The following is a 25138-nucleotide window of genomic DNA, read 5'->3' on the forward strand; positions in this document are numbered from 1 at the left end:
GGGGAATTATGGGATTTTTGGGGAGGAATTTGGGAATTTTGGTGGAAATTTGGGAATCTTGGGGGAGGAATTTTGGGATTTCGGGGGAAAATTAGGGAATTTTGGGGGGGAAATTTGGGGATTTTTGGGGGATTTTGAGGGAAAATTTGGGGATTTTTGGAGGAAATTTGGGAATTTGGGGGGAAATTATGGAATCTTGGGGGAGAAATTTGAGGAGTAAATTCTGCTATTTTGGGGGGGAAATTTTTGGATTTTGGGGCAAATTTGGGGATTTTGGGGGAAATATGGGGGTTTGGGGAATAATTTGGGGATTTTTGGGGAGGAATTTGGGGATTCTTGGGGGGAAGTTTGGGAAGTTTGGGGGAAATTTGGGCAGAATTTGGGGGTTTTGGGGGAAATTTGGGAATTTGGGGGTAAATTTGGGGATTTTTATGGATTTTTGAGGAGAAATCTGGGGGTTTTGGGGGGAAATTTGGGAATTCTGGGGAATTTTTGGGGAGGAAATTTGGGGATTTAAGGGGGGAAATTTGGGGATTTTGGGGGATTTTTGGGAAGGAATTTAAGGGTTTGTGGGGGAAATGTGGGGATTTTGGGGGGAAATTTGGGTATTTTGGGGGGAAATTTGGGGATTTAGGGGGGAAAAATAAGGGGATTTTGGGGGATTTTTGAGGAAATTTTGGGAATTTGGGGGGAAATTTGGGGGTTTAGAGGGAAATTTGGGGATTTGGAAGGAATTTGGGGATTTTGAGAAGAAATTTGGGGGTTTGGCGGGAAATTTGGGGATTTTCCGGGGATTTTTGGGGGGGAATTTGGGGCTTTTAGGGGGAAATTTGGATGGTTTTGGGGGATTTTTGGGAAGGAATTTGGGGACTTTTGGAGGAAATTTGGGGTTTTTTGGAGGAAATTTGGGGATTTTGGGGGAAATTTGGGAATATTGGGGGATTTTTGGGGAGGAATTTGAGGATTTTGTGGGGAAATTTGGGGATTTCGGGGGAGAAATTTTGGGATTTTAAGGAGAATTTTGGGAGATTTTTGGGGGGAAATTTGGGGAGTAATTTGAGGATTTTGCATATAATTTGGGAATTTGGGATTTTGGGGGAAATGTGGAAATTCTGGAGGATTTTTGATGAGAAGTTTGGGGGGATTTTTGGAGAGGAATTTCAGGATTTTAGGAGGAAATTTGGTGATTTTGGGGGATTTTTGGGTATAAATTTGGGGGTCTGGAGGGAAATTTGGGGATTTTAGGTGGGAAATTTGGGGATTTTGGGTGATTTTTATGAAGAAATTTGGGGGTTCTGGGGGAAATTTGGGGCTCTTGGGGGATTTTTGGGGAGAAATTTTGTGATTTTTGGAGGAAATTCGGGAATTTTGGATAGAAAATTTTTTGGGTGTAAAATCGTGTAAATCTCACGTACGAATGATCAGATAGGGGGTAAAAGAAAAATATCCTAATTTATGCAAATTATACGCTAATTGTATGTGACTTTTATGTAAATTCTATGTAAATTATATGCAAATTAACCAAAATTTTTCATTTTCCCCACTCCAGCTGGACTTCCACCGCGGCCTCCTGGCCCCGCCCCCCTCCGGCTCCGGCCCCTCCCCCTTCCCCCCCCACTCGCGCCCCTCCCCCCCTTTCCCCGCCGGCCCCTCCCCCTCTGGGGGCGTGTCCCCGCCGTGCCCCGCCCCCCGGGGGGCGGAGCCGTGGCAGTGGGCGGAGCGGGAGCGGGAGCGGCACCGGCGGGAGCGGGAGCGGTCCCGGGAACAGCGGGAGTGGGACCGCGGGAAGAGCCCCGCCCCCCCCGGAACAGCCCCCGGGACACGCCCCCCGGGGGGCGGGGCCTCGCAGGGACACGCCCCCTCGGGCAGGGAGGGGCGGGGCCAGCGCGGGACACGCCCACAGGGGGAGAAGGAGAAGGGGCGGGGCCAGAGGGAGGCGCGGCCCGAGAGGAAAGGTGGGCGGGGCTTAAATATAAAGGGGTGGGGCTTAAAGGGATTGTGGGCGGGGCTTAAAATAGGGGAGGGGCTTGAATTGGGGGTGGGCGGGGCTTAATGGGTGGTGGGAGAGGCTTAATGGATTTTTGGGGGATTTTGGGGGATTTTTGGGAAGGGATTTTGAGGGATTTTTGGGGAGGAATATGGGGATTTTTGGGAAAAATTCGGGGGTTTTGATGGGATTTTTTGGGGAAAATTTGGGGATTTAGGGGGAAATTTGGGCATTTGGGGGGGAAATTTTGTGATTTTGGGGGGGAAATTTGTTGGATTTTGGGGGATTTTTGGGGAGGAATTTGGGGATTTTGGGGGAAATTTGAGGAATAATTTGGGGATTTTTTGGGGAATAATTTGGGGATTTTTTGGGAGCAATTTGGGGATTTTTCGGGGGAAATTCAGGGGTTTTGATGGGATTTTTCGGGAGAAATTTAGGAAGTTTTGGGGAAAATTTGGGAATCTTGGGGAGGAATTTGGGCATTTTGGGGGGGAAATTTCGGGATTTATGGGGGAAAATTTCGGGATTTTGGGGGGGAAATTTTGGGATTTTGGGGGGGAAAATTCAGTATTTGGGGGATTTTTGGGAAGGGATTTTGGGGGATTTTTGGGAAGGAATTTGGGAATTTTGGGGGAAATTTGAGGAATAATTTGGGGATTTTTGGGCCGCAATTTGGGGACTAATTTGGGGATTTTTTGGGGAGCAATTTGGGGATTTTTGGGGAAAATTTCGGGTTTTTGATGGGATTTTTGGGGAGAAATTTGGGGATTTTTGGGGGAAATTCGGGGTTTTTGATTGGATTTTTGGGGATAAATTTGGGGATTTAGGGGGAAATTTCAGTATTTTGGGGGATTTTTGGGGAGGAATTCAGGGATTTTCGGGGAAATTTGCGGAATAATTTGGGCATTTTAGGGGAGCAATTTGGGGACTTTTGGGGAATAATTTGGGGATTTTTGAGGAGCAATTTGGGGATTTTTTTGGGAAATTCAGGTTTTTGATGGGATTTTTGGGGAGAATTTGGATGTGGGAGGAGCTTAATGCCTAAAGAAGCTCATTAGCATAAAGTAGGAGCGGCTTATGGCTGTAAGATGGGGTTTAATTATGCAATATGGTAATTAGGGGTGGGAGGGGCTTTCTGCCGGGTGGGCGTGGCTCTGAGGTCACGGCCCCGCCCCCTTTCGCCCCTCCCCCCCCAGAGAAGCCCCCGGAGGAGCCGCCGGCGAAGCTTTTGGACGATTTGTTCCGCAAAACCAAAGCGGCGCCGTGCATCTATTGGCTGCCGCTGACCGACTCCCAGGTGCTCATTTGCATGCGTTTGCATATCGCCCGACGGGGAAACGGGGGGGATTTGGGGGGAATTTAAATTTGGGGGGGATTTTGGGAGAAATTTGGGGGTTTTGGGGTTGGTGTTTAAAAATGAGGAATTCCGTGACGAAAAATTCTGTTAAATTGTGGGGGGAAGAGGGCAAATTTTGCTTTAAAAAAATTACATTTTTTGGGGGGAAAATCTGCATAAATTTCACATACGAATGAGCAGAACGGGTGTAAAAAATCTGATTTTTTTGGGTTTAAAAACGGGGAATTCCGTGACGAAAAATTCAGTTAATTTTGGGAGGAGAGAGAGCAAAATTTACTTTAAAAACCTGAATTTTGGGTAAAAATTTGTGTAAATTTTACATACGAACAAGCAGAATGGGGGTAAAAATATCTAATTTTTTTTAGGTTGAAAAATCAGGAATTTTGTGGTGAAAAATTCAGTTAATTTGGGAGGAGAGAGGTCAAATTTTGCTTAAAAAATACTAAATTTTGGGGAAAAAATTCGCCTAAATTTCACGTAAAAAAGAGCAGAACAGGTGAAAAAAATCTGATTTTTTTTAGGTTGAAAAAGTGGAAATTCTGTGGTGAAATTTTCTAATAATTTGTGGGGGAGAGGGCAAAATTTACTTTAAAAAAATTGAATTTTGGGTGAAAATTTATGTCAATTTTACATGTAAATGAGCAAAACGTGCGTTAAAAATCTCATATTTTTTGGGTGAAAAAACGGGAATTCTGTGGTGAAAAATTCTATTAATTTGGCGGAGAGAGGTCAAATTTTGCTTTAAAAAACTGAATTTTGGGGAAAATTTATGTAAATTTTACATGTAAATGAGCAAAATGGGCGTAAAAAACGGGATTTTTTTGGGGTAAAAGCCCCAAATCCCCGCATACCCTCCCGACCAATGGTGCGTGGGCCCGGGCGTGGCTCATTAGCATGAATTTGTTAATTTGGCGAGGGGGAGGGGGCAAATTGTGCTTTAAAAAAACTGAATTTGTAGGAAAAAATCACATAAATTTCACATACGAAAAAGCAGAACACGGGTAAAAAAATCTAATTTTCTGGGTTTAAAAAATGGGAATTCGGTGGCGAAAAATTTAGTAATTTGGAGGAAAGAGGGCAAAATTTACTTTAAAAAAACGGAATTTTGGGTAAAAATTTGTGTAAATTTTACATACGAACGAGCAGAATGGGCGTAAAAAAATCTAATTTTTTGGGTTGAAAAATCAGGAATTCCGTGACGAAAAAATTTATTAATTTGGAAGGAGAGAAGGCAAATTTTACTTTAAAAAATTGAATTTTTGGTAAAAATTTATGTAAATTTCACATACGAACGAGCAGAACATGTATAAAAAATCTGATATTTTTTTGGGTTGAAAAATGGAAATTCCGTGACGTAAAATATATTATTTTGGGGGGCAGAGGGCAAAATTTACTTTAAAAAAACGGAATTATGGGTAAAAATTTATGTAAATTTTACATGTAAATGAGCAAAATGGGTGTAAAAAATGGGATTTTTTCGGGGTAAAAGCCCCAAATCCCCGCGCACCCTCCCGACCAATGGGGCGCGGGCCCGGGCGTGGCTCATTAGCATACATTGATTAATTTGGGAGAGGAGGAGGGGGCAAATTTTGCTTTAAAAAATTGAATTTTGAGTAAAAATTTGTGTAAATTTTACGTACGAACGAGCAGAACGGGCATAAAAATATCTAATTTTTTGGGTTTAAAAATCGGAAATTCCAGGGCAAAAATTTCTATTAAATTGTCAAGGAGAAGAGGGCAAATTTTGCTTAAAAAATACTAAATTTTTGGGAAAAAATTTGCCTAAATTTCACGTAAAAAAGAGCAGAACAGGTGTAAAAAATCTGATATTTTTTGGGGTTTAAAAATCGGGAATTCCGTGATGAAAAATTCAGTTAATTTGGGAGGGAAAAGGCAAAATTTGCTTTTAAGAAATTAAGTTTTGTGGGAAAAAATCACGTAAATTTCACATACAAACAAGCAGAACGGGGGTAAAAAAATCCAATTTTTTTTAGGTTAAAAAATTAGGAATTCCGTGGTAAAAATTTCTATTTATTTGTGGGGGAAAAAGGCAAATTTTGCTTTAAAAAAATGGAATTTTGGGTAAAAATTTATGTAAATTTTACTCAAAAATTAACAAAACGGGCGTAAAAAATGGTATTTTTTCGTGGTAAAAAGCCCCAAATCCCCGCGCACCCTCCCGCCCAATGGTGCGCGGCCCCGGGCTGGCTCATTAGCATGAATTTGCATACAGCTGCAGCAGAAGCAGGCGGAGCGCGCGGCGCGGGCTGGGCTTTGCTCATTAGCATGAATTTGCATACGCAGCTGCAGCAGAAGCAGGCGGAGCGCGCGGCGCGGGCGCGGGCTTTGCTCATTAGCATGAATTTGCATACAGCTGCAGCAGAAGCAGGCGGAGCGCGCGGCGCGGGCGCGGGCTGGGCTCATTAGCATGAATTTGCATATACAGCTGCAGCAGAAGCAGGCGGAGCGCGCGGCGCGGGCGCGGGCGTGGCTCATTAGCATGAATTTGCATGCAGCTGCAGCAGAAGCAGGCGGAGCGCGCGGCGCGGGCGCGGGCTGGGCTCATTAGCATGAATTTGCATACGCAGCTGCAGCAGAAGCAGGCGGAGCGCGCGGCGCGGGCGCGGGAGCGGGAGCGGCGCCGGAAGGAGCTGGAGGAGGAGGAGCTGCGCACGCGCCAGGGGGGCGGGGCCAAGGAGGGCGGGGCCAAGGAGGGCGGGGCTTCCTCGGGCCCCGCCCACCCGCGCACTTCCGGGGGCGGGGCCGGAACCAGGGCGCCCCCCGGTGGCTCCTCCCGGAAGCGCCGCAGCCGCAGCCGCAGCCCCCGGCGGCGCTAAAGGGACCGAAATCCGCGGAATTCGGCCCAAAATCCGGGAATAAAAACGGGAAAAACGCAGAGAAGGTTTCAGAGGGTTTTTTTGGGGGGAAATATGGGATTTTGGGGGGAAAATGGGATTTTTGGGGGGAAAAATGGGATTTTGGGAGGGAAAAATGGGATTTTTGGGAAAAAATACAGGATTTTGAGGGGAAAAATGGGATTTTTGGGAAAATAATAGGATTTTTTGGGGGAAAAATGGGATTTTGGGGGAAAAATGGGATTTTTTGGGGGGAAAAATGGAATTTTTGGGGGGAAAAATGGGAATTTTTCAAGAAAAAATATGGGATTTTTGGGAAAAATATGGGATTTTGGGGGGAAAAAATGGGATTTCTTGGGGGAAAAAATGGGATTTTGGGGGGAAAAATGGGATTTTTGGGGAAAAAAATGGGATTTTTCGGGATGGATCTGGAGGTTTTTTTGGGGGGAAAGGTTGAGGATTTGGGGTGGAATTTGGGATTTTTTTTGGGGGGTGAAATGGGGTTTTGGGGGGAAAATTGAGGGTTTTTGGAAGAAAAAGGAAAATTTGGGGAGAAATTTTGGAGTTTTGGGAAAAAATTTGGATTTTGGGGAGTAAAAGGAATTTTGGAGGTAAATCTCGGATTTGGGGGAGAAATCGGGAGTTTTTTGGGAAAAATATGGGATTTTTGGGGATGGATTTGGAGATTTTTGGAGGAAAATGTTGAGAATTTGGGGGTGGAATTTGGGATTTTTTTGGCGGGAAAATGGAATTTTGGAGGTAAATCTGGGATTTGAGAGAGAAATCGGGAGTTTTTTGGGAAAAAATGAGGTTTTTCGGGTGAGATTGAGGATTTTTTGGGGAAAAAATGGAACATTTTGTCGGGGAAACCATTGGATTTTGGGGGGGAATAGCAAATTTTTCGGAAAAAAATTAAAATTTGGGTGGAAAATGGCGGATTTTTGGTGGGAAATAGAGACTCGGTGGAAAATTGGGATTTTGGGAAAAAAACGGGAATTTTGGGGGGAAAAATGGGAAATTTGAGGGAGAATTTTACATTTTTGAGAGAAAATACGGAATTTTGGGGGGGAAATGGGGAATTTGATTGGAAATTTGGAATTTTGAGGGGAAATTGAGGATTTTTGGAAGAAAATGGAAAATTTGGGGAGAAATTATTGATTTTTGGGTAAAAGTTTTGATTTTGGGTGTGGAATTGGGGATTTTTTGGAAAAAATGGGAAATTTGGGGGGAAATTGGGGATTTTAAAGGTGAAATTGAGTTTTTTAATTGAAAAATTTGGAATTTAGGGGGAAAAAGGGGATTTTGGGGGGAATTTGGAGTTTTGGGGCTGGAAATGTGGGATTTTAGGGAACTTCGGAATTTTTGGTGAAAATTTGGCATTTTTGGGAGGAATTTGGGGATTTTGGGCGGAAATTTGGGGGTTCTGGGGAAAATGAGAAAATTTGATTTAAATTTGGTGTGAAAAATCTGGGTCCCGATGGCGAACACAGGAATTGGATCCAAAACCCCAAATCTGAGTGAAAAACGTGAAAATTTGGAGACGTTTGGCTGAAATTTGGATAAAATGACAAAAAATTGAGGCTGGGGAGAAATTTGGGGGAATAAATGGAATTTTTTGGAGGAATAAATGGAATTTTTGGGGGGAATAAATGGAATTTTTGGGACCTTGGGGATAAACCACGGCGTTCTGGGTGGGTTTGGGTGGATAAAATGGGATTTTGGGGGTAAAAAATGGAATTCTTGGGTAAAAACTTGAAATTTTTGGGGTATTTTGAGTGGCGGGCGCTTGTGAGTAAATTCTCGCTTCCCATTGGCCGCCGGGGCTGTCAATCATAGATTTCATGGCAGCCATTGGTTAATTCCCTTTGTTAAGGCGGGACGCCCGTAATCTCGCCTTTCTCCTTCCCTATTGGTCAGTTTATCTCCTTTCCGCGATCTGATTGGTTGCTCTACTTGTCAATCATTTCTTCACGGCTGCGCGGGAGTATTTCCGCGTTGGGCGGGACTTTTTTGCGCTTTTCGCCTTTTGATTGGCCGCCGCGTGGCGCGCCGCGCTCTGATTCGCTTTTAAAGCTGTCAATCATTTCCTCCCTACTTTCTGCTGAGGGCGGGATCTTTCGCGCTTCTCGCGCTCTGATTGGTTCCTTAGCGGGACTCTTCCGCGTTTCTCGCGTTCTGATTGGTCGCTGCGTGGCGGGCCGCGCTCTGATTGGCTGCTCCTTTTCCCCTCACGCTCTGTCCCAACATGGCGGCGGCCGAGGCGGTCGCGCTGCTGGAGACGCTGCGGGCGCAGGTCAGACCCCAAAAAAACCCCCAAAAAACCCCAAAAAACCCCAAAAAACCCCAAAAAAGGCTCGATTTGCCCCAAAATGACGATTTGGGGCCGTGCAGGCGGCGGAGGTGGCGGCGCACGGGCGGGAACTGCTGCGGAGAGTGCGCGGGGGGCGCCTGGAGACCAAGGAGGTACCGGGGGGGGGAAAGGGGATTTTGGGGGAATTTGGGGGAATTTTGGGGTTCCTGAGGGGATTTTGGGTTTTTAAAGGGATTTTGGGGGGAATTTGGGGGAATTTTGGGGAATTTTGAGGGAATTTTGGGGAATTTTGGGGTGAATTTGGGGGAATTTTGGGGGGTCCTGAGGGAATTTTGGGGTCCCTGAGGGGATTTTGGGGTCCCTGAGGGGATTTGGGGTTTTTTAAGGGAATTTTGGGGGAATTTGGGGGAATTTTGGGGTTTTTAAAGGGATTTTGGGGGGATTTGAGGGAATTTTGGGGGGTCCCTGAGGGGATTTTGGGGTCCCTGAGGGGATTTGGGATTTTTTAAGGGGATTTTGGGGGAATTTTGGGGTTTTTAAAGGGATTTTTGGGGTGAATTTGGGGGAATTTTGGGGGGTCCTGAGGGGATTTTGGGGTCCCTGAGGGGATTTTGGGGTTTTTAAAGGGATTTTGGGGTGAATTTGGGGGAATTTTGGGGGGTCCTGAGAGATTTGGGTTTTTTTATGGGGATTTTTGGGTGAATCTGAGGGGATTGGGGGTTTTTTAAGGGATTTTGGGGTTTTTAAGGGGATTTGGGTTAAATTTGACAGAATTTTGGGGTGAATTTGGGGCTGAATATAGGATAATTTTGGGTGAAGTTTGGGGGAAATTTGGGGTGAATTTGGGGCAGAATATGGGATAATTTTGGGTGAAATTTGGGGTGAATTTGGGGCTGAATATGGGGTAATTTTGGGGGAAGTTTGGGGGAATATTGGGGTGAATTTGGGGCAGAAAATGGGATAATTTTGGGTGAATTTTGGGGGAATTTTGGGGTGAATTTGGGGTTAAATTTGGGAGAATTTTGGAGCGAATTCGGGGGATTTTGGGTACTGCAGTGACTCCTCGCTTTGGCCTAAATTTGGGTTAATATTGACAGAATTTTGGGGTGAATTTTGGAGAATTTTGGGCGGGATTTTTGGGTTAAATCTGACAGGATTTTGAGGTGAATTGGGGGACTTTTGGGGTGGATTTTTGGGGTGAATTGGGGTGTTTTTAGGTTGATTTTTGGGGTGAATTGGGGTGTTTTTGGGGTGAATTGGGGGATTTTTAGGTTGATTTTTGGGGTGAATTGGGGTGGTTTTGGGGTGGATTTTTGGGGTGAATCTGGGGGATTTTGGGTGGATTTTTGGGCTGAATCTTAAGGATTTTTGGGGGGTATTTTTGGGAGGATTTTTGGGGTGAATTAGGGGACTTTTGGGTTGGATTTTTTGGGCTGAATCTGGGAGATTTTTGGGGTGAATTGGGGGATTTTTGGGGTGGATTTTTGGGGTGAATTTGGGGATTTTTGGGTGGATTTTTGGGCTGAATTTGGGTTAAATTTGACAGAATTTCGGGGTGAACTTTGGGCTGAGTTAGTGGAATTTTGGGGCTGAATTTTGGGGTGAATTGGGGGATTTTTGCGATGGATTTTTGGGGTGAATTGGAGGATCTTTGGGTGGATTTTTTGGGGTTAATTGGGGGATTTTTGGGGTGAATCCTGGGATTTTTGGGGTGGATTTTTGGGGTGAATCGGTGGATTATTGGGGTGAATTGGAGGATTTTTGGGTGGATTTTTGGGGTGAATTTGGGGTATTTTTGGGGTGAATTGGAGGATTTTTGGGATGAATCTGGGGATTTTTGGGTGGATTTTGGGGGTAAATCTGGAGGATTTTGGGGTGGAATTTTGGGGTGAATTTTGGGCTGAGTTATTGGAATTTTGGGGTTGAATTTTGGGGTGAATTGGGGTGTTTTTGGGGTGGATTTTGGCCTGAATTTGGGTTGAATTAACAGAATTTCGCGGTGACTTTTGAGCTGAGTTTATGGAATTTTGGGGTTGATTTTTGGGGTGAATTGTGGTGTTTTTGGGGTGGATTTTTGGGGTGAATCTGGGGGATTTTTAGGTTGATTTTTGGGGTGAATTGGGGGATTTTTGGGGTGGATTTTTGGGGTGAAGTGGAGGATTTTTGGGTGGAATTTTGGGGTGTATTTGACAGAATTTTGGGAGGTTTTTGGGGTTAATTTTGGGGTAAATTGGGGGATTTCAGCGCCCTGCAGTGACTCCTCCTGGCCACCAGGGGGAGCCGCTGCTTCGGCCTAAATTTGGGTTAAATTTGAGGGAATTTCGCGGTGACTTTTGAGCTGAGTTTATGGAATTTTGGGGCTGAATTTTGGGGTGAATTGGGGTGTTTTTGGGGTGGATTTCGGCCTGAATTCAGGTTTAAATTTGACGGAATTTCAGGGTGAATTTTGGAGTATTTTGGGCGGGATTTTTGGGTTAAATTTCACAGAATTTCGGGGTGAATTTTGGAGTATTTGGGCGGGGTTTTGGGTTAAATTTGACAGAATTTCGGGCTGAATTTTGGAGTATTTTGGGCGGGGTTTTTGGGTTAAATCTGACTGAATTTTGGGGTGTTTTTGGGGTGGATTTTTGGGGTGAATTGGGGTGTTTTTGGGGCTGATTTTCGGGGTGAATTGGGGTGTTTTTGGGGTGAATTGGGGTGTTTTTGGGGGGGATTTTTCGGGTGAATTGGGGGAGTTTTTGGGGTGTTTTTGGGGTGAATTGGGGTGTTTTTGGGGTGGATTTTTGGGGTGAATTGGGGTGTTTTTGGGGTGAATTGGGGTGTTTTTGGGGTGAATTTTGGGATGAATTGGGGGATTTTTAGGTTGATTTTTGGGGTGAATTGGGGGATTTTTGGGGTGGATTTTTGGGGTGAATTGGGGGATTTTTAGGTTGATTTTTGGGGTGAATTGGGGGAGTTTTAGGTCGATTTTTGGGGTGAATTGTGGTGTTTTTAGGTTGATTTTTGGGGTGAATTGTGGTGTTTTTGGGATGAATTTTGGGGTGAATTTGACAGAATTTTGGGATTTTTTGGGGTGGATTTTTGGGGTGAATTGGGGGATTTTTAGGTCGATTTTTGGGCTGAATCTGGGAGATTTTTGGGTGTATTTTTGGGGTGAATTGGGGGATTTTTGGGGTGGTTTTTTGGGGTGAATCTGGGGGATTTTTGGGTGGATTTTTGGGGTGGATTATTGGGGTGAATCTGGGGGATTTTTGGGGTGACTTTTGGTTATATTTGACAGAATTTCGGGGTGACTTTTGAGCCGAGTTTATGGAATTTTGGGGCTGAATTTTGGGGTGAATTGGGGGGTTTTTGAGTGGATTTTTGGGTGGATTTTTGGGGTTAATTTGGGGACTTTTGGGGTGAATTAGGGGATTTTTGGGATGGATTATTGGGGTGGATTTTTGGGCTGAATCTGGGGGATTTTTGGGTGGATTTTTGGAGTGAATTTGGGGTTTTTTTGGGGTGAAGTGGAGGATTTTTGGGGTGGATTTTTGGGGTGAATTGGGGGATTTTTAGGTTGATTTTTGGGATGAATTGGGGCATTTTTGGGGTTGATTTTTGGGGTGAATCCGGGGATTTTTGGGTGGATTTTTGGGGTGAATTAAAGGATTTTTGGGTGGATTTTTGGGCTGAATCTGAAGGATTTTTGGGGGGTATTTTTGGGAGGATTTTTGGGGTGAATTGGAGGATTTTTAGGTCGATTTTTGGGCTGAATCTGGGAGATTTTGGGGTGAATCTGGGGGATTTTTGGGTGGATTTTTGGGGTGGATTATTGGGGTGAATTGGGGGATTTTTTGGGCTGAATCTGGGGGATTTTTGGGGTGACTTTTGGTTAAATTTCACAGAATTTCGGGGTGATTTTTGGGCCGAGTTATTGGAATTTTGGGGCTGAATTTTGGGGTGAATTTTGGAGCATTAGGGGCGGGATTTTTGGGTTAAATCTGACGGAATTTTGGGATGAATTGGGGGAATTTTGGGGTTGATTTTTGGGGTGAATTGGGGTGGTTTTAGGTTGATTTTTGGGGTGAAATGTGGTGGTTTTGGGGTGGATTTTTGGGGTGAATTGGGGGATTTTTAGGTTGATTTTTGGGGTGAATTGGGGGATTTTTAGGTTGATTTTGGGGTGAATTGGAGGATTTTGGGGTGGATTTTTGGGCTGAAATTGGGGATTTTTGGGGTAAATTGAAGGATTTTTGGGGTGGAATTTTGGGGTGAATTGGGGGATTTTTGGGGTGAATTTGGGGGGTTTTGGGGTGGATTTTTAGGGTAAGTCCGGGGATTTTTGGGGTGGATTTTTGGGGCTAATTTGGGGATTTTTGGGCTGAATCTGGGGGATTTTTGGGTGGATTATTGGGGTGAATCTGAAGGATTTTTGGGGGGTATTTTTCGGTGGATTTTTGGGGTGAATCTGACAGAATTTTGGGGTGAATTTTGGGGTGAATTTTGGGTTAAGTTTGAGAGAATTTTGGGGTGAATTTTGGGTTTAGTTTGGGGTGAATTTGACAGAATTTTGGGAATTTTTTGGGGTGAATTGGGGGATTTTGGGGTGGATTTTTGGGGTGAATTGGGGGATTTTTGGGTGGATTTTTGGGTTAAATTTAACAGAATTTCGGGCTGAATTTTTACGCATTAGGGGCGGGATTTTTGGGTTAAATCTGACAGAATTTTGGGGTGAATTGTGGTGTTTTTGGGGCCGCAGGGGCTGTCCCTGCTGGAGCTGCGGCCGCAGCTGTTGCTGACGTATTTTGGGGTGAATTGGGGTGTTTTTAGGTTGATTTTTGGGGTGAATTGGGGGATTTTTAGGTTGATTTTTGGGGTGAATTGGGGGATTTTTGGGTGGAATTTTGGGGTGAATTTTGGGCTGAGTTAGTGAAATTTTTAGGTTGATTTTTGGGGTGAATCTGGGTGGTTTTGGGTCGCAGGGGCTGTCCCTGCTGGAGCTGCGGCCGCAGCTGCTGCTGACGTATTTTGGGGTGAATTGGGGGATTTTTAGGTTGATTTTTGGGGTGAATTGTGGTGTTTTTAGGTTGATTTTTGGGGTGAATTGGGGTGTTTTTGGGATGAATTTTTGGGGTGAATTGTGGTGGTTTTGGGTCCGCAGGGGCTGTCCCTGCTGGAGCTGCGGCCGCAGCTGCTGCTGACGTATTTTGGGATGAATTGTGGTGTTTTTAGGTTGATTTTTGGGGTGAATTGGGGTGTTTTTAGGTTGATTTTTGGGGTGAATTGTGGTGTTTTTGGGGCTGAATTTTGGGGTGAATTTGGGGGATTTTGGGCTGAATTCAGGAGTTTCAGCGCCCTGCAGTGACTCCTCCCGGCCACCAGGGGGAGCCGCTTCTTCGGCCTAAATTTGGGTTAAATTTCACAGAATTTCGGGCTGAATTTTTACGCATTAGGGGCGGGATTTTTGGGTTAAATCTGACAGAATTTTGGGGTGAATCTGGGTGTTTTTGGGGCCGCAGGGGCTGTCCCTGCTGGAGCTGCGGCCGCAGTTGCTGCTGACGTATTTTGGGATGAATTGGGGGATTTTTAGGTTGATTTTTGGGGTGAATTGGGGTGTTTTTGGGGTGGATTTTTGGGGTGAATTGTGGTGTTTTTGGGCTGAATTTTGGGGTGAATTGTGGTGTTTTTGGGCCGCAGGGGCTGTCCCTGCTGGAGCTGCGGCCGCAGTTGTTGCTGACGTATTTTGGGATGAATTGTGGTGTTTTTGGGATGATTTTTGGGGTGAATTGTGGTGTTTTTGGGGTGGATTTTTGGGGTGAATTGTGGTGTTTTTGGGCTGATTTTTGGGGTGAATTGTGGTGTTTTTGGGGCCGCAGGGGCTGTCCCTGCTGGAGCTGCTGCCGCAGCTGCTGCTGACGTATTTTGGGGTGAATTGGGGGGATTTTTGGGGTAGATTTTTGGGTTACATCTGACAGAATTTTGGGGTGAATTGTGGTGGTTTTGGGTCCGCAGGGGCTGTCCCTGCTGGAGCTGCGGCCGCAGTTGCTGCTGACGTATTTTGGGATGAATTGGGGTGTTTTTGGGTTGATTTTTGGGGTGAATTGGGGTGTTTTTAGGTCGATTTTTGGGGTGAATTGTGGTGTTTTTGGGGCCGCAGGGGCTGTCCCTGCTGGAGCTGCGGCCGCAGCTGCTGCTGACGTATTTTGGGGTGAATTGGGGGATTTTTAGGTTGATTTTTGGGGTGAATTGTGGTGTTTTTGGGCCCGCAGGGGCTGTCCCTGCTGGAGCTGCGGCCGCAGCTGCTGCTGACGTATTTTGGGATGAATTGGGGGATTTTTAGGTTGATTTTTGGGGTGAATTGGGGGATTTTTGGGGTGGATTTTTGGGGTGAATTGTGGTGGTTTTGGGATGAATTTTGGGGTGAATTGTGGTGTTTTTGGGGCCGCAGGGGCTGTCCCTGCTGGAGCTGCGGCCGCAGTTGCTGCTGACGTATTTTGGGATGAATTGGGGGATTTTTAGGTTGATTTTTGGGGTGAATTGGGGGATTTTTGGGGTGGATTTTTGGGGTGAATTGTGGTGTTTTTGGGATGAATTTTGGGGTGAATTGTGGTGTTTTTGGGTCCGCAGGGGCTGTCCCTGCTGGAGCTGCGGCCGCAGTTGTTGCTGACGTATTTTGGGATGAATTGGGGGATTTTTAGGTTGAATTTTGGGGTGAATTGGGGTGTTTTTAGGTTGATTTTTGGGGTGAATTGGGGTGTTTTTGGGGTGGATTTTTGGGGTGAATTGGGGTGTTTTTAGGCTGATTTTTGGGGTGAATTGTGGTGTTTTTGGGGTCGCAGGGGCTGTCCCTGCTGGAGCTGCGGCCGCAGCTGTTGCTGACGTACCTGCAGGACCTGACGCTGCTCAGCGGCTCCAAGGCCCGGGGGGGGTCCCTCGGCCTCCAGGGGGCGACGCTGGGGCGGCTGCTGGAGACCCGCGTGGTGAGAGACTTTTGGGGCGAAAAACGGCGGTTTTGGGCAAATTCGGGGAAATTTGGGCAAATTCTGGGGAAATTTGGGTGATTTTCAGGGGGGGGTTTGGTGGGGAATTCTGGGGAATTTGGGCCAATCTCAGGAGGTTTTGGGGGGGATTCTGAGGGATTTGGGGGGAATTCTGGGGAATTCGGGGGGAATTCCGAGGGATTTTGGGGGAAATTCTGGCAGTTTTGGGCAATTTTGGGGAAATTTGGGCGATTTTCAGGGGGAGAATTTGGGCAAATTTTGGGAGGTTTGGGCAAATTTTGGGAGGTTTGGGGGAAATTTTGGGGTTTTGGGTCAATTTGGGTGGAATTCTGAGGGATTTGGGGGGAATTCTGGGGGTTTTGGGCAAATTCAGGGAAATTTGGGCGATTTTTGGGGGGGGCAATTCTGGGGAATTTGTGCAAATCCGGGACGGGGTTTGGGCAAATTTTGGGAGGTCTGGGCAAATTCTGGGAGGTTTTGGGGGGAATTCTCGGGAATTTGGGGGAAATTCTGAGGGATTTGGGGGAAATTCTGGGGGTTTTGGGCAAATTTTGGGACGTTTCGGGCAAGCTTGGGGATTTTTGGGGCAGTTTTGGAATTTTTTGGTAATTTTGGGATCCTGGGTGGGATTTTGGGATTTTGGGTGGGGTTTTTTGGGGCAAATCTGGGATTTTGGGGGGAATTTTGGGATTTTTGGGAAACTTTGGGATCCTAAATAGGATTTTGGGGGGAATTTTGGTATTTTTGGGGGGAATTTGTGATTTTTGGGATTTTGGATGGGAATTTTGGGGGGAATTATAGTTTTTTTGGGAGAATTCAGACATTCTGGGTGGGATTTTAGAGAATTCGGGGGCTTTGGGTGGGATTTTTGGGACAATTTTGGTGTTTCTGTGGAATTTTGGGATCCTGGATGAGATTTTGGGATCCTGGATGGGATTTTTTGGACAATTTTGTGATTTTCAGGTGGAATTTTGGAATTTTTGGGGGAAATATTGGGATTTAGGGCAATTTTGTGATTTTTGGGACAATTTTGTGATTTTTGGGTGGAATTTTGGGATTTTTGCGGGGAATTTCGGGATTTTTGGGTGGAATTTAGGGATTTTTGGGGGGAAATGTTGGGATTTTGGGTCAATTTTGTGATTTTTGGGTGGAATTTTGTGATTTTTGGGTGGAATTTAGGGATTTTTGGGGGGAAATGTTGGGATTTTGGGTCAATTTTGTGATTTTCGGGTGGAATTTTGGGATTTTGGGGGGAAATGTTCAGATTTTGGGTCAATTTTGTGATTTTCGGGTGGAATTTTGGGATTTTTGGGGGAATTTTGAAATTTTGGGTCAATTTTGTGATTTTTGGGTGGAATTTTGTGATTTTTGGGGGAAATGTTGGGATTTTTAGGTCAATTTTGTGATTTTTGTGTGGAATTTTGGGATTTTTGGGTGGAATTTAGGGATTTTTGTGGGAAATGTTGGGATTTAGGGCAATTTTGTGATTTTTGGGTGGAATTTTGGAATTTTGGGGCAATTTTGTGATTTTCAGGTGGAATTTTGGGATTTTTGGGGGAAATGTTGGGATTTTGGGGCAATTTTGTGATTTTCGGGTGGAATTATGGGATTTTTGGGGGGAATGTTGGGATTTTGGGGCAATTTTGTGGTTTTTGGGTAGAATTTTAGGATTTTGAGGAAAAATGTTGGATTTTGTGTCAATTTTGTGAATTTTGCTGGAACTTCTGGATCCCGGGTGGGACTTTCGGGATTTTACCGAATTTGGGATTTTTTGGGGGTGAGTTTCGCCCCCCGGCCCCGCCCCTGACCGAAGCCCCGCCCCTTTTCCAGGTGCTGGAGAAGCTCCGCCCCCTGGAGCAGCGGCTGCGACACCTCCTGGAGAAGCTGCTGAGGGCGGCGGCCGCGGGGGGGCGTGGTCAGTGCTGGCCCCGCCCCCTTATTGACCACACCCACCTATTTCCATTGATCCCCTTTGATTGACAGCTGTCAATCACCCGCAGGCGCCGAGGACCCGCTCAGCTTCCGCCCCGCCCCCTCCAACATGGCGGCGCAGGTGAGGGCGGGGCTTGGGGTGAGGTGGGCGGGGCTTATGGGGATGGGCGGGGCTTGAGGGAAAGTTTGCAAATTCACATAAAATTCACCCAAAATCAACCCTAAATTCCATCAAAATTCACCCAAAATCCCATCAAAATTCACCCAAAATTCACCCAAAATCCCATCAACATTCACCCAAAATCAACTCCAAATTCACCCAAAAATCCATCAAAATTCACCCAAAATTCCGTCAAAATTCACCCAAAATACTGTCAAGATTCACCCCAAATTCACCACAAATTGACCCAAAATTCCATCAAAATTCAACCCAATTCCATCGAAATTCACCCAAATTCACCCAAAATTCCCTTAACATTCACCCAAAATCAACCCCAAATTCACCCAAAATTCACCCAAAATCAACCCAAAATTTATCCCAAATTCACCACAATTTGACCCAAAGTTCCATCAAAATTCACTTGAAATTCCACCAAAATTCACCCCAATTCCATCAAAATTCAACCAAAATTCCATCAAAATTCACCCAAAATCATCTTAAAATTCACCCCAAATTCACCACAAATTGACCGAAAATTCCATAAAAATAAACCCTAAATTTCCTCAAAATTCACCCAAAATCAACCCAAAATTCACTCAAAAGTCCATCAAAATTCACCCAAAATCATCCCAAAATTCACCACAAATTGATCCAAAGTTCCATCAAAATTCCACCAAAATTCACCCCAAATCCATCATAATTCACCTAAATTCACCCAAAATTCCATCAAAATTCACCCAAAATCCCATCAAAATTCACCCAAAATCAACCCAAAATTCCCCCCAAATTCACCCAAAATTCCATCAAAATTCACCCAAAATTCCATCAACATTCACCCAAAATCCCGTCAAGATTCACCCCAAATTCACCACAAATTCACCCAAAATTCCATCAAAATTCACCCAAAATCAACCCAAAATCAACCCCAAATTCACCCAAAATTCCTTTAAAATTCACCCCAAAGTGGGCGTGGCTTAAGGGCAGAATGGGCGGGGCTTAAGGGCTTTAATTGTGTCATTTAAGGGGTTAAATGGGCGTGGCTTAAGGGCAGAATGGGCGGGGCTTAAAGGTTTAAATTGTGTCATTTAAGGGGTTAAAGGGGCGGGGCTTAAGGGTAAAGTGGGCGGGGTTTAAGTGTAAAGTGGGCGTGGCCTGAGTGGGCGTGTCCCGCAGGATGAGGATGATGATGATGAAGGCCGAGGGGGCGGAGCCAAAGCGCCGGGGCTGGGGGGGGGGCGGCGCTACGTCCCCCCACGCCTGGTGCCCGTGGCCTGCGGTGAGTGACCCAAAATCGCCCGAAATTCACCCAAAATCACCCGAAATTCACCCAAAATTCACTCAAAATTGTCCCGAATTTCACCTGAAATCATCCCAAAATTCACCTGAAATCATCCCAGAATTCCATCAAATTTCCCCCAAAATCATCCCAAAATTAACCCAAAATCGTCCCGAAATTCACCCAAAATCATCCCGAATTTAACCCAAAATTCACCTGAAATCATCCCAAAATTCCATCAAAATTCCACCAAAATTCACTTCAAATCATCCCAAAATCACCAGAAATTCACCCAAAATTAACCCAAAATCATCCCAAATTCACCTCAAAATTCACCTGAAATCATTCCAAAATTCACCCAAAATCAACCCAAAAGTAATCCCCAATCATCCAGAAATTAAATCAAAATTCCCCCAAAATCATCCCAAAATTAACCCAAAATCGTCCCAAAATTCACCCAAAATCATCCCGAATTTAACCCAAAATTCACCTGAAATCGTCCCAAAATTCCATCAAAATTCCACCAAAATTCACTTCAAATCATCCCAAAATCACCCAAAATTCACCCAAAATCGCCCCAAAATTCACCCAAAATCCACCCGAAATCATCCCAAAATTCACCTGAAATCATCCCAGAATTCCATCAAAATTCCACCAAAATTTATCCCGAAATTCCACCAAAATACACCCCAAATTCACCCAAAATCATCCCGAATTTAACCCAAAATTCACCTGAAATCATCCCAAAATTCCATCAAAATTCCACCAAAATTCACTTCAAATCATCCCAAAATCACCCAAAATTCACCCAAAATCGCCCCAAATTCACCCAAAATCGTCCCAAAATCATCCCAAAATTCACTCAAAATCGTCCCGAAATTCACCTGAAATCATCCCAGAATTCCATCAAAATTCACCCGAAATCAACCCTAAATTCACCCCCAAATCACCGGAAATTCACCCAAAATCATCCCAAAATTAACCCCAAATCATCCCAATTGTCCCAAATCCATCCCAAAATTCACCCAAAATCATCCCAAAATTCACCCAAAATCATCTGAAATTCACCCAAATCATCCCAAAATTCACCTGAAATAATCCCAGAATTCCATCAAAATTCACCCAAAATCAACCCAAAATCATTTCAAAATTCCACCAAAATTCCACAAAAATTCACCCAAAATCCATGTTTACACCATTTTTACCCTTTTAAACGCTGTTTTACCCCATTTTCCCCCATTTTTTCAATTTTCTATTTTTCACATTTTTCCCATTTCTCCTCCATTTTTCCCCTTTTTTAACCTTTTCCACCCATTTTAAACCCATTTTCCCCCCACTTTAACCCCATTTTTTCCCCTTTTATCTCCATATTTCAGCCTCATTTTCAGCCATTTTAACCCCGTTTTTTACCCGAATTTCACCATTTTTTTTGCCATTTTTCGCCATTTTTTCCCCAAATTTCACAATTTTTTCACCATTTTTTCCCTTTTAACCAATATTTCCCTTTTTCGCCCCATTCCAGACCCCCCGGAGGAGCCGGAGCAGCGTTCCCGCCTCCGCGCCCGGCGCCGGGCCCTGACCCTGTTCGGACGCCACTTCTCCCCCGTTTTTTACCCGAATTTCACCATTCTTTCGCCATTTTTTATCCGAATTTCATCATTGTTTCGCCGTTTTCCCCTTTTAACCAATATTTCTGTTTTTCACCCCATTCCAGACCCCCCTGAGGAGCCGGAGCAGCGTTCCCGCCTCCGCGCCCGGCGCCGGGCCCTGACCCTGTTCGGACGCCACTTCTCCCCCGTTTTTTACCCAAATTTCACCGTTTTTTCGCCGTTTTTTCCCCAAATTTCACCGTTTTTTCGCCATTTTTTTGCCATTTTTCCCTTTTAACCAATATTTCCGTTTTTCACCCCATTTCAGACCCCCCGGAGGAGCCGGAGCAGCGTTCCCGCCTCCGCGCCCGGCGCCGGGCCCTGACCCTGTTCGGACGCCACTTTTCCCTTTTTCCCCATTTTAATCTAATTTTTTACCATTTTCTCCCTTTTTTCCCCCTTTTTTTCCTTATTTCTCTCATTTTTAACCATTTTCACTCTTTTTAACCCCATTTTAACCCCACTTTAACCCAATTTTTTCTCCTTTTATCTCCATATTTCAGCCTCATTTTCAGCCATTTTAACCCCGATTTTTACCGGAATTTCACCGTTTTTTCGCAGTTTTTCCCTTTTAACCGATATTTCCATTTTTCAGCCCATTCCAGACCCCCCTGAGGAGCCGGAGCAGCGTTCCCGCCTCCGCGCCCGGCGCCGGGCCCTGACCCTGTTCGGACGCCACTTCTCCCCCGTTTTTTACCCAAATTTCACCATTTTTTCGCCGTTTTTTCCCCAAATTTCACCATTTTTTTGCCATTTTTCCCCTTTTAACCAATATTTCCATTTTTCACCCCATTCCAGACCCCCCTGAGGAGCCGGAGCAGCGTTCCCGACTCCGCGCCCGGCGCCGGGCCCTGACCTCGCTGGCGCTGCGGGAGCTGCGGGAGGAGTTGGGGGAGGGGCCTCTGCAGGAGGGGGCGGGGCCGGGCCCGGGACACGCCCCCCCGCAGGAGAGACACAGGTGGGAATTTGGGGAAATTCGGGGAAATTTGGGGAATTTTGGGGCTTTTTTTGAGAAAATTTTGGTGGGTTTTGGGAAAATTGTTTGGGATTTTTAGGGATTTTCTGGGATTTTTTTTGGATTTTTTTGAAACACTTTCTTGGGAATTTTAGGGGATTTTTTGGGGGATTTTTTAGGGGATTTTTGGGGATTTTTCTGGATTTTTTGGGAAATTATTTTTTATTTTTTGGACTTTTTTTGGGAATTTTAGCGGATTTTTCGGTAGTATTTGGGATATTTTTTGGGGGATTTTTTGGACGTTTTTTGGACATTTTTTGGAGGTTTTTTGATACTTTTTTGGGGGATTTTTAAGGGGATTTTTTAGGATTTTTTAGGGATATTTTGGGGCAACTTTTAGGGATTTTTTGCTGATTTTTAGGATTTTGCTGGATTTGGGGTCAGATTTTGGGGTAAATTCAGGGGATTTTTGTCCATTTTGGGTTAAATTCGGAGGATTTTTGTCCATTTTGGGATAAATTCGGGTATTTTGGTTTATTTCAGTGGATTTTGCCGGGTTTGGGGTCAGATTTTGGGGTAAATTTGGGGGATTTTGGTCCATTTTGTGGTAAATTCGGGGATTTCGTTCCATCTCAGTGGATTTTGCTGGATTTTGGTCCACTTTGGGGTAAATTCGGGGATTTTGGTTCATTTTAGGGTAAATTCGGGGGATTTTTGTCCATTTTGGGGTAAATTTGGGAAATTTTGGTCCATTTTGGGGTAAATTTGGGGGATTTTGTCCATTTTGGGGTAAATTCGGGGGATTTTTGTCCATTTTGGGGTAAATTCGGGGATTTTGGTCCATATCAGTCGATTTTGCTCCATTTGGGGTCAGATTTTGGGGTAAATTCGGGGGATTTTTGTCTATTTTGGGATAAATTCAGGGATTTTGGTCCATTTAAGTCGATTTGGCTCCATTTGGGGTCAGATTTTGGGGTAAATTTGAGGGATTTTGGTCCATTTTAGGGTAAATTCGGGGGATTTTGGTCCATTTTGGGGTAAATTCGGAGATTTTTGTCCATTTTGGGGTAAATTTTGGGATTTTGGTCCATTTTGGGATAAATTCGGGAATTTTGTTCCATCTCAGTGGATTTTGCCGGATTTGGGGTCAGATTTTGGGGTAAATTTGGGGGATTTTTTTTCATTTTGGGTTAAATTCGGGTATTTCGATCCATCTCAGTGAATTTTGCTGGGTTTGGGGTCAGATTTTGGGGTAAATTTTGGGGATTTTGGCTCCGCAGGCGCCGCTGGGAGGAGTCGATGCTGCGGCGCCTCAGCGCCCCCCAACGGAGGCCACGCCCACAGGGGGCGGGGCCAGGCCTGGATGACGTCACCAACCTCGGGGCTTTCCCCGCCCTCCTGGGAGCGGCCAATCAGGTGCAGGGGGCGGGGCCTGGCGGGAAAAAAGGCGGGAAAATCCAATTTTTGGGTTAATTTTGGGGTTTGTTTTTTCGGGAATTTCGGGATCAAATTTGCGGATTTTGGAGCTGAATTTGGGGGATTTTGGGGTCAATTCTGGGGAATTTTGGGATCAATTTTGGGGAATTTCGGGCTGAATTTGGGGGATTTTGGGATCCACTCTCAATAATTTTTTGGGTCAATTTGTGGAGAATTTTGCGATCCAATTTTTGGGTCAATTTAAGGGATTTTGGGCTGAATTTGGGGGATTTTGGGATCAACTCAGAGGGTTTATTTTTTGGTAAATTTTGGGGTTGGTTTTTGGGAGTTTCGGGCTCAACTTTTTGGGGATTTTTGGGTCAGTTTTGGAGGTTTTGGGATGGATTTTTGGGGAATTTCGAGGTGCATTTTTGGGGAATTTTGGGCTGAATTTGGGGGATTTTGGGATTGATTTTTGGGGAATTTTGGGCTGAATTTGGGGGATTTTGGGATCAGCTTTCAAAAATTTTTTGGGTCAATTTGTGGAGAATTTTGCGATTAAATTTTGGGGTCAATTTAGGGGATTTTGGGCTGAATTTGGGGGATTTTGGGATCATCTTTCAGGGTTTATTTTTTGGTAGATTTGGGGTCGGTTTTTGGGAGTTTCGGGCTCAACTTTTTGGGGATTTTTGGGTCAGTTTTGGAGATTTTGGGATGGATTTTTGGGGAATTTTGAGGTTCATTTTTGAGGAATTTTGGGCTGAATTTGAGGGATTTTGGGATTGATTTTTGGGGAATTTTGGGCTGAATTTGGGGGATTTTGGGATTGATTTTTGGGGAATTTTGGGCTGAATTTGGGGGATTTTGGGGCTGAATTTGGGGGACTTTGGGATTGATTTTTGGGGAATTTTGGGCTGAATTTGGGGGATTTTGGGGCTGAATTTGGGGGACTTTGGGATTGATTTTTGGGGAATTTTGGGCTGAATTTGGGGGATTTTGGGGCTGAATTTGGGGGACTTTGGGATTGATTTTTGGGGAATTTTGGGCTGAATTTGGGGGATTTTGGGGCTGAATTTGGGGGACTTTGGGATTGATTTTTGGGGAATTTTGGGCTGAATTTTGGGGGATTTTGGGGCTCAGGATTCGTCGGAGCCGCCGCAGAAAAAGAGGAAGAAACAAAAAATGGGAAAGAAGAAAGGGAGGAAGGGTAAGTCCAGTTCAAACCAGTTTAAACCGGTTCAAACCGGTTCAAACCAGTTCAAACCAGTAACTCCCAGTTCCCCCCCAGGTTTCCGCCGCCGCCGCCGCTGATCCTCCAATAAAACTCCGTGATTTTCTGCCTCATTTGCATCTCGTTTGCATTTCTTTCTGACCTCCTCGGGATAGGAAACGGAATTGGGGGGACGTGGGGGGGAAAAAAGGGGAAAATTTTCCAGAAAAAAAGAGGGATTTGTTGCTGGAAATCGCAGAAAAACACCAAAAAATTCCCCGAAAATCTGAAAAAAAACCCGCAGAATCCCACCAAAAAAACTCCAAAAATCCGCAAAAATTCCCTAAAAAAACAGAAAAAAAATCCTAAAAAAATCCCCCCAAAAAATCCTAAAAAAACATTTAAAAATCCCCAAAAAATCAAAAAAAATCACCAAAAAATACCAAAAAAATCTGCAAAAATTCACAAAAATTCCCTAAAAAAGCAGAAAAAAATCCTAAACAATCCACAAAAATCCACAAAAAAATTCCCCCAAAAAATCCTAAAAAAACATTAAAAATCCTAAAAAATCCCCAAAAAATCCCCAAAAAATCCTAAAAAAATCCAAAAAATCCACCAAAAAAATCCCCAAAAAATCCACAAAGAAATCTGAAAAAAATCCCATAAAATCACTGAAAAATCCCAAAAAATCCCCAAAAAATCCCAAAAAAATCCCGTAAAACCACCGAAAAATCCCAAAAAATCCAGAAAAAAATCCGAAAAAAATCCCATAAAATCCTTAAAAAATCTACTAAAAAATCCACAAAAAAATCCGAAAAAAATCCCATAAAATCACCAAAAAATCCCAAAAAAATCCCAACAACCCCCCAAAAAATCCCTAAAAATTCCCAAAAAATCACCAAAAATACACCAAAAAATCCACTTATTTCCATTTTTATTCCCAAAAACTTACACTCTTGTTCCCCAAAATTCAGAATTTTCGCGTCTCAGTCCAGGTACTTGTCCTGCAGCTCGGCGATGTCATCATGAGAAACCTCCCTCCACCCC

The 25138-nt window shown here is 44.5% G+C and overlaps 2 protein-coding genes across 5 annotated transcripts in view; both read left to right on the forward strand.

The window, feature by feature from the left end:
* The window catches only part of ACIN1 (apoptotic chromatin condensation inducer 1), a 51889-nt gene extending 45644 nt beyond the window's left edge, over nt 1-6245 (forward strand). The window contains 3 exon segments of the mRNA XM_072921304.1: nt 1550-1955; nt 3184-3284; nt 5933-6245. Coding sequence (XP_072777405.1) covers nt 1550-1955; nt 3184-3284; nt 5933-6181 — 756 coding nt within the window. The 3' untranslated portion in view covers nt 6182-6245.
* Nucleotides 6246-8366: 2121 nt separating this feature from the next.
* NGDN (neuroguidin) lies at nt 8367-24225 on the forward strand. Of its 4 annotated transcripts, none has more exons than XM_072921367.1 (10): nt 8367-8492; nt 8591-8662; nt 15383-15472; nt 17324-17408; nt 17494-17546; nt 18759-18861; nt 21309-21468; nt 22746-22881; nt 24022-24088; nt 24170-24225. In XM_072921367.1, the coding sequence occupies exons 1-10, from the start codon at nt 8445-8447 to the stop codon at nt 24190-24192; spliced, it is 837 nt and encodes a 278-aa protein (XP_072777468.1). In that variant the 5' UTR covers nt 8367-8444; the 3' UTR covers nt 24193-24225. The 4 variants fall into 4 exon arrangements, with proteins under 4 accessions (XP_072777468.1, XP_072777470.1, XP_072777467.1 ...); XM_072921366.1 differs by having other exon boundaries at nt 8368-8492; nt 15332-15472; XM_072921369.1 differs by lacking the exon at nt 15383-15472.
* The last annotated feature ends 913 nt before the right edge of the window (nt 24226-25138 follow it).

This window comes from Taeniopygia guttata, chromosome 36 (genome assembly GCF_048771995.1).
Source record: "Taeniopygia guttata chromosome 36, bTaeGut7.mat, whole genome shotgun sequence".
In the NCBI taxonomy this organism is placed as follows: domain Eukaryota; kingdom Metazoa; phylum Chordata; class Aves; order Passeriformes; family Estrildidae; genus Taeniopygia; species Taeniopygia guttata.

Bases quoted from the DNA above. Each gene is read 5' to 3' on its own strand.
- NGDN (XM_072921366.1), top strand. From the start codon at position 8,445: ATGGCGGCGGCCGAGGCGGTCGCGCTGCTGGAGACGCTGCGGGCGCAG. The intron at 8,663-15,331 runs GTACCGGGGGGG...TTGGGGTCGCAG, and splicing joins GGCGCCTGGAGACCAAGGAG to GGGCTGTCCCTGCTGGAGCT. The intron at 15,473-17,323 runs GTGAGAGACTTT...CCCCTTTTCCAG, and splicing joins GGCTGCTGGAGACCCGCGTG to GTGCTGGAGAAGCTCCGCCC.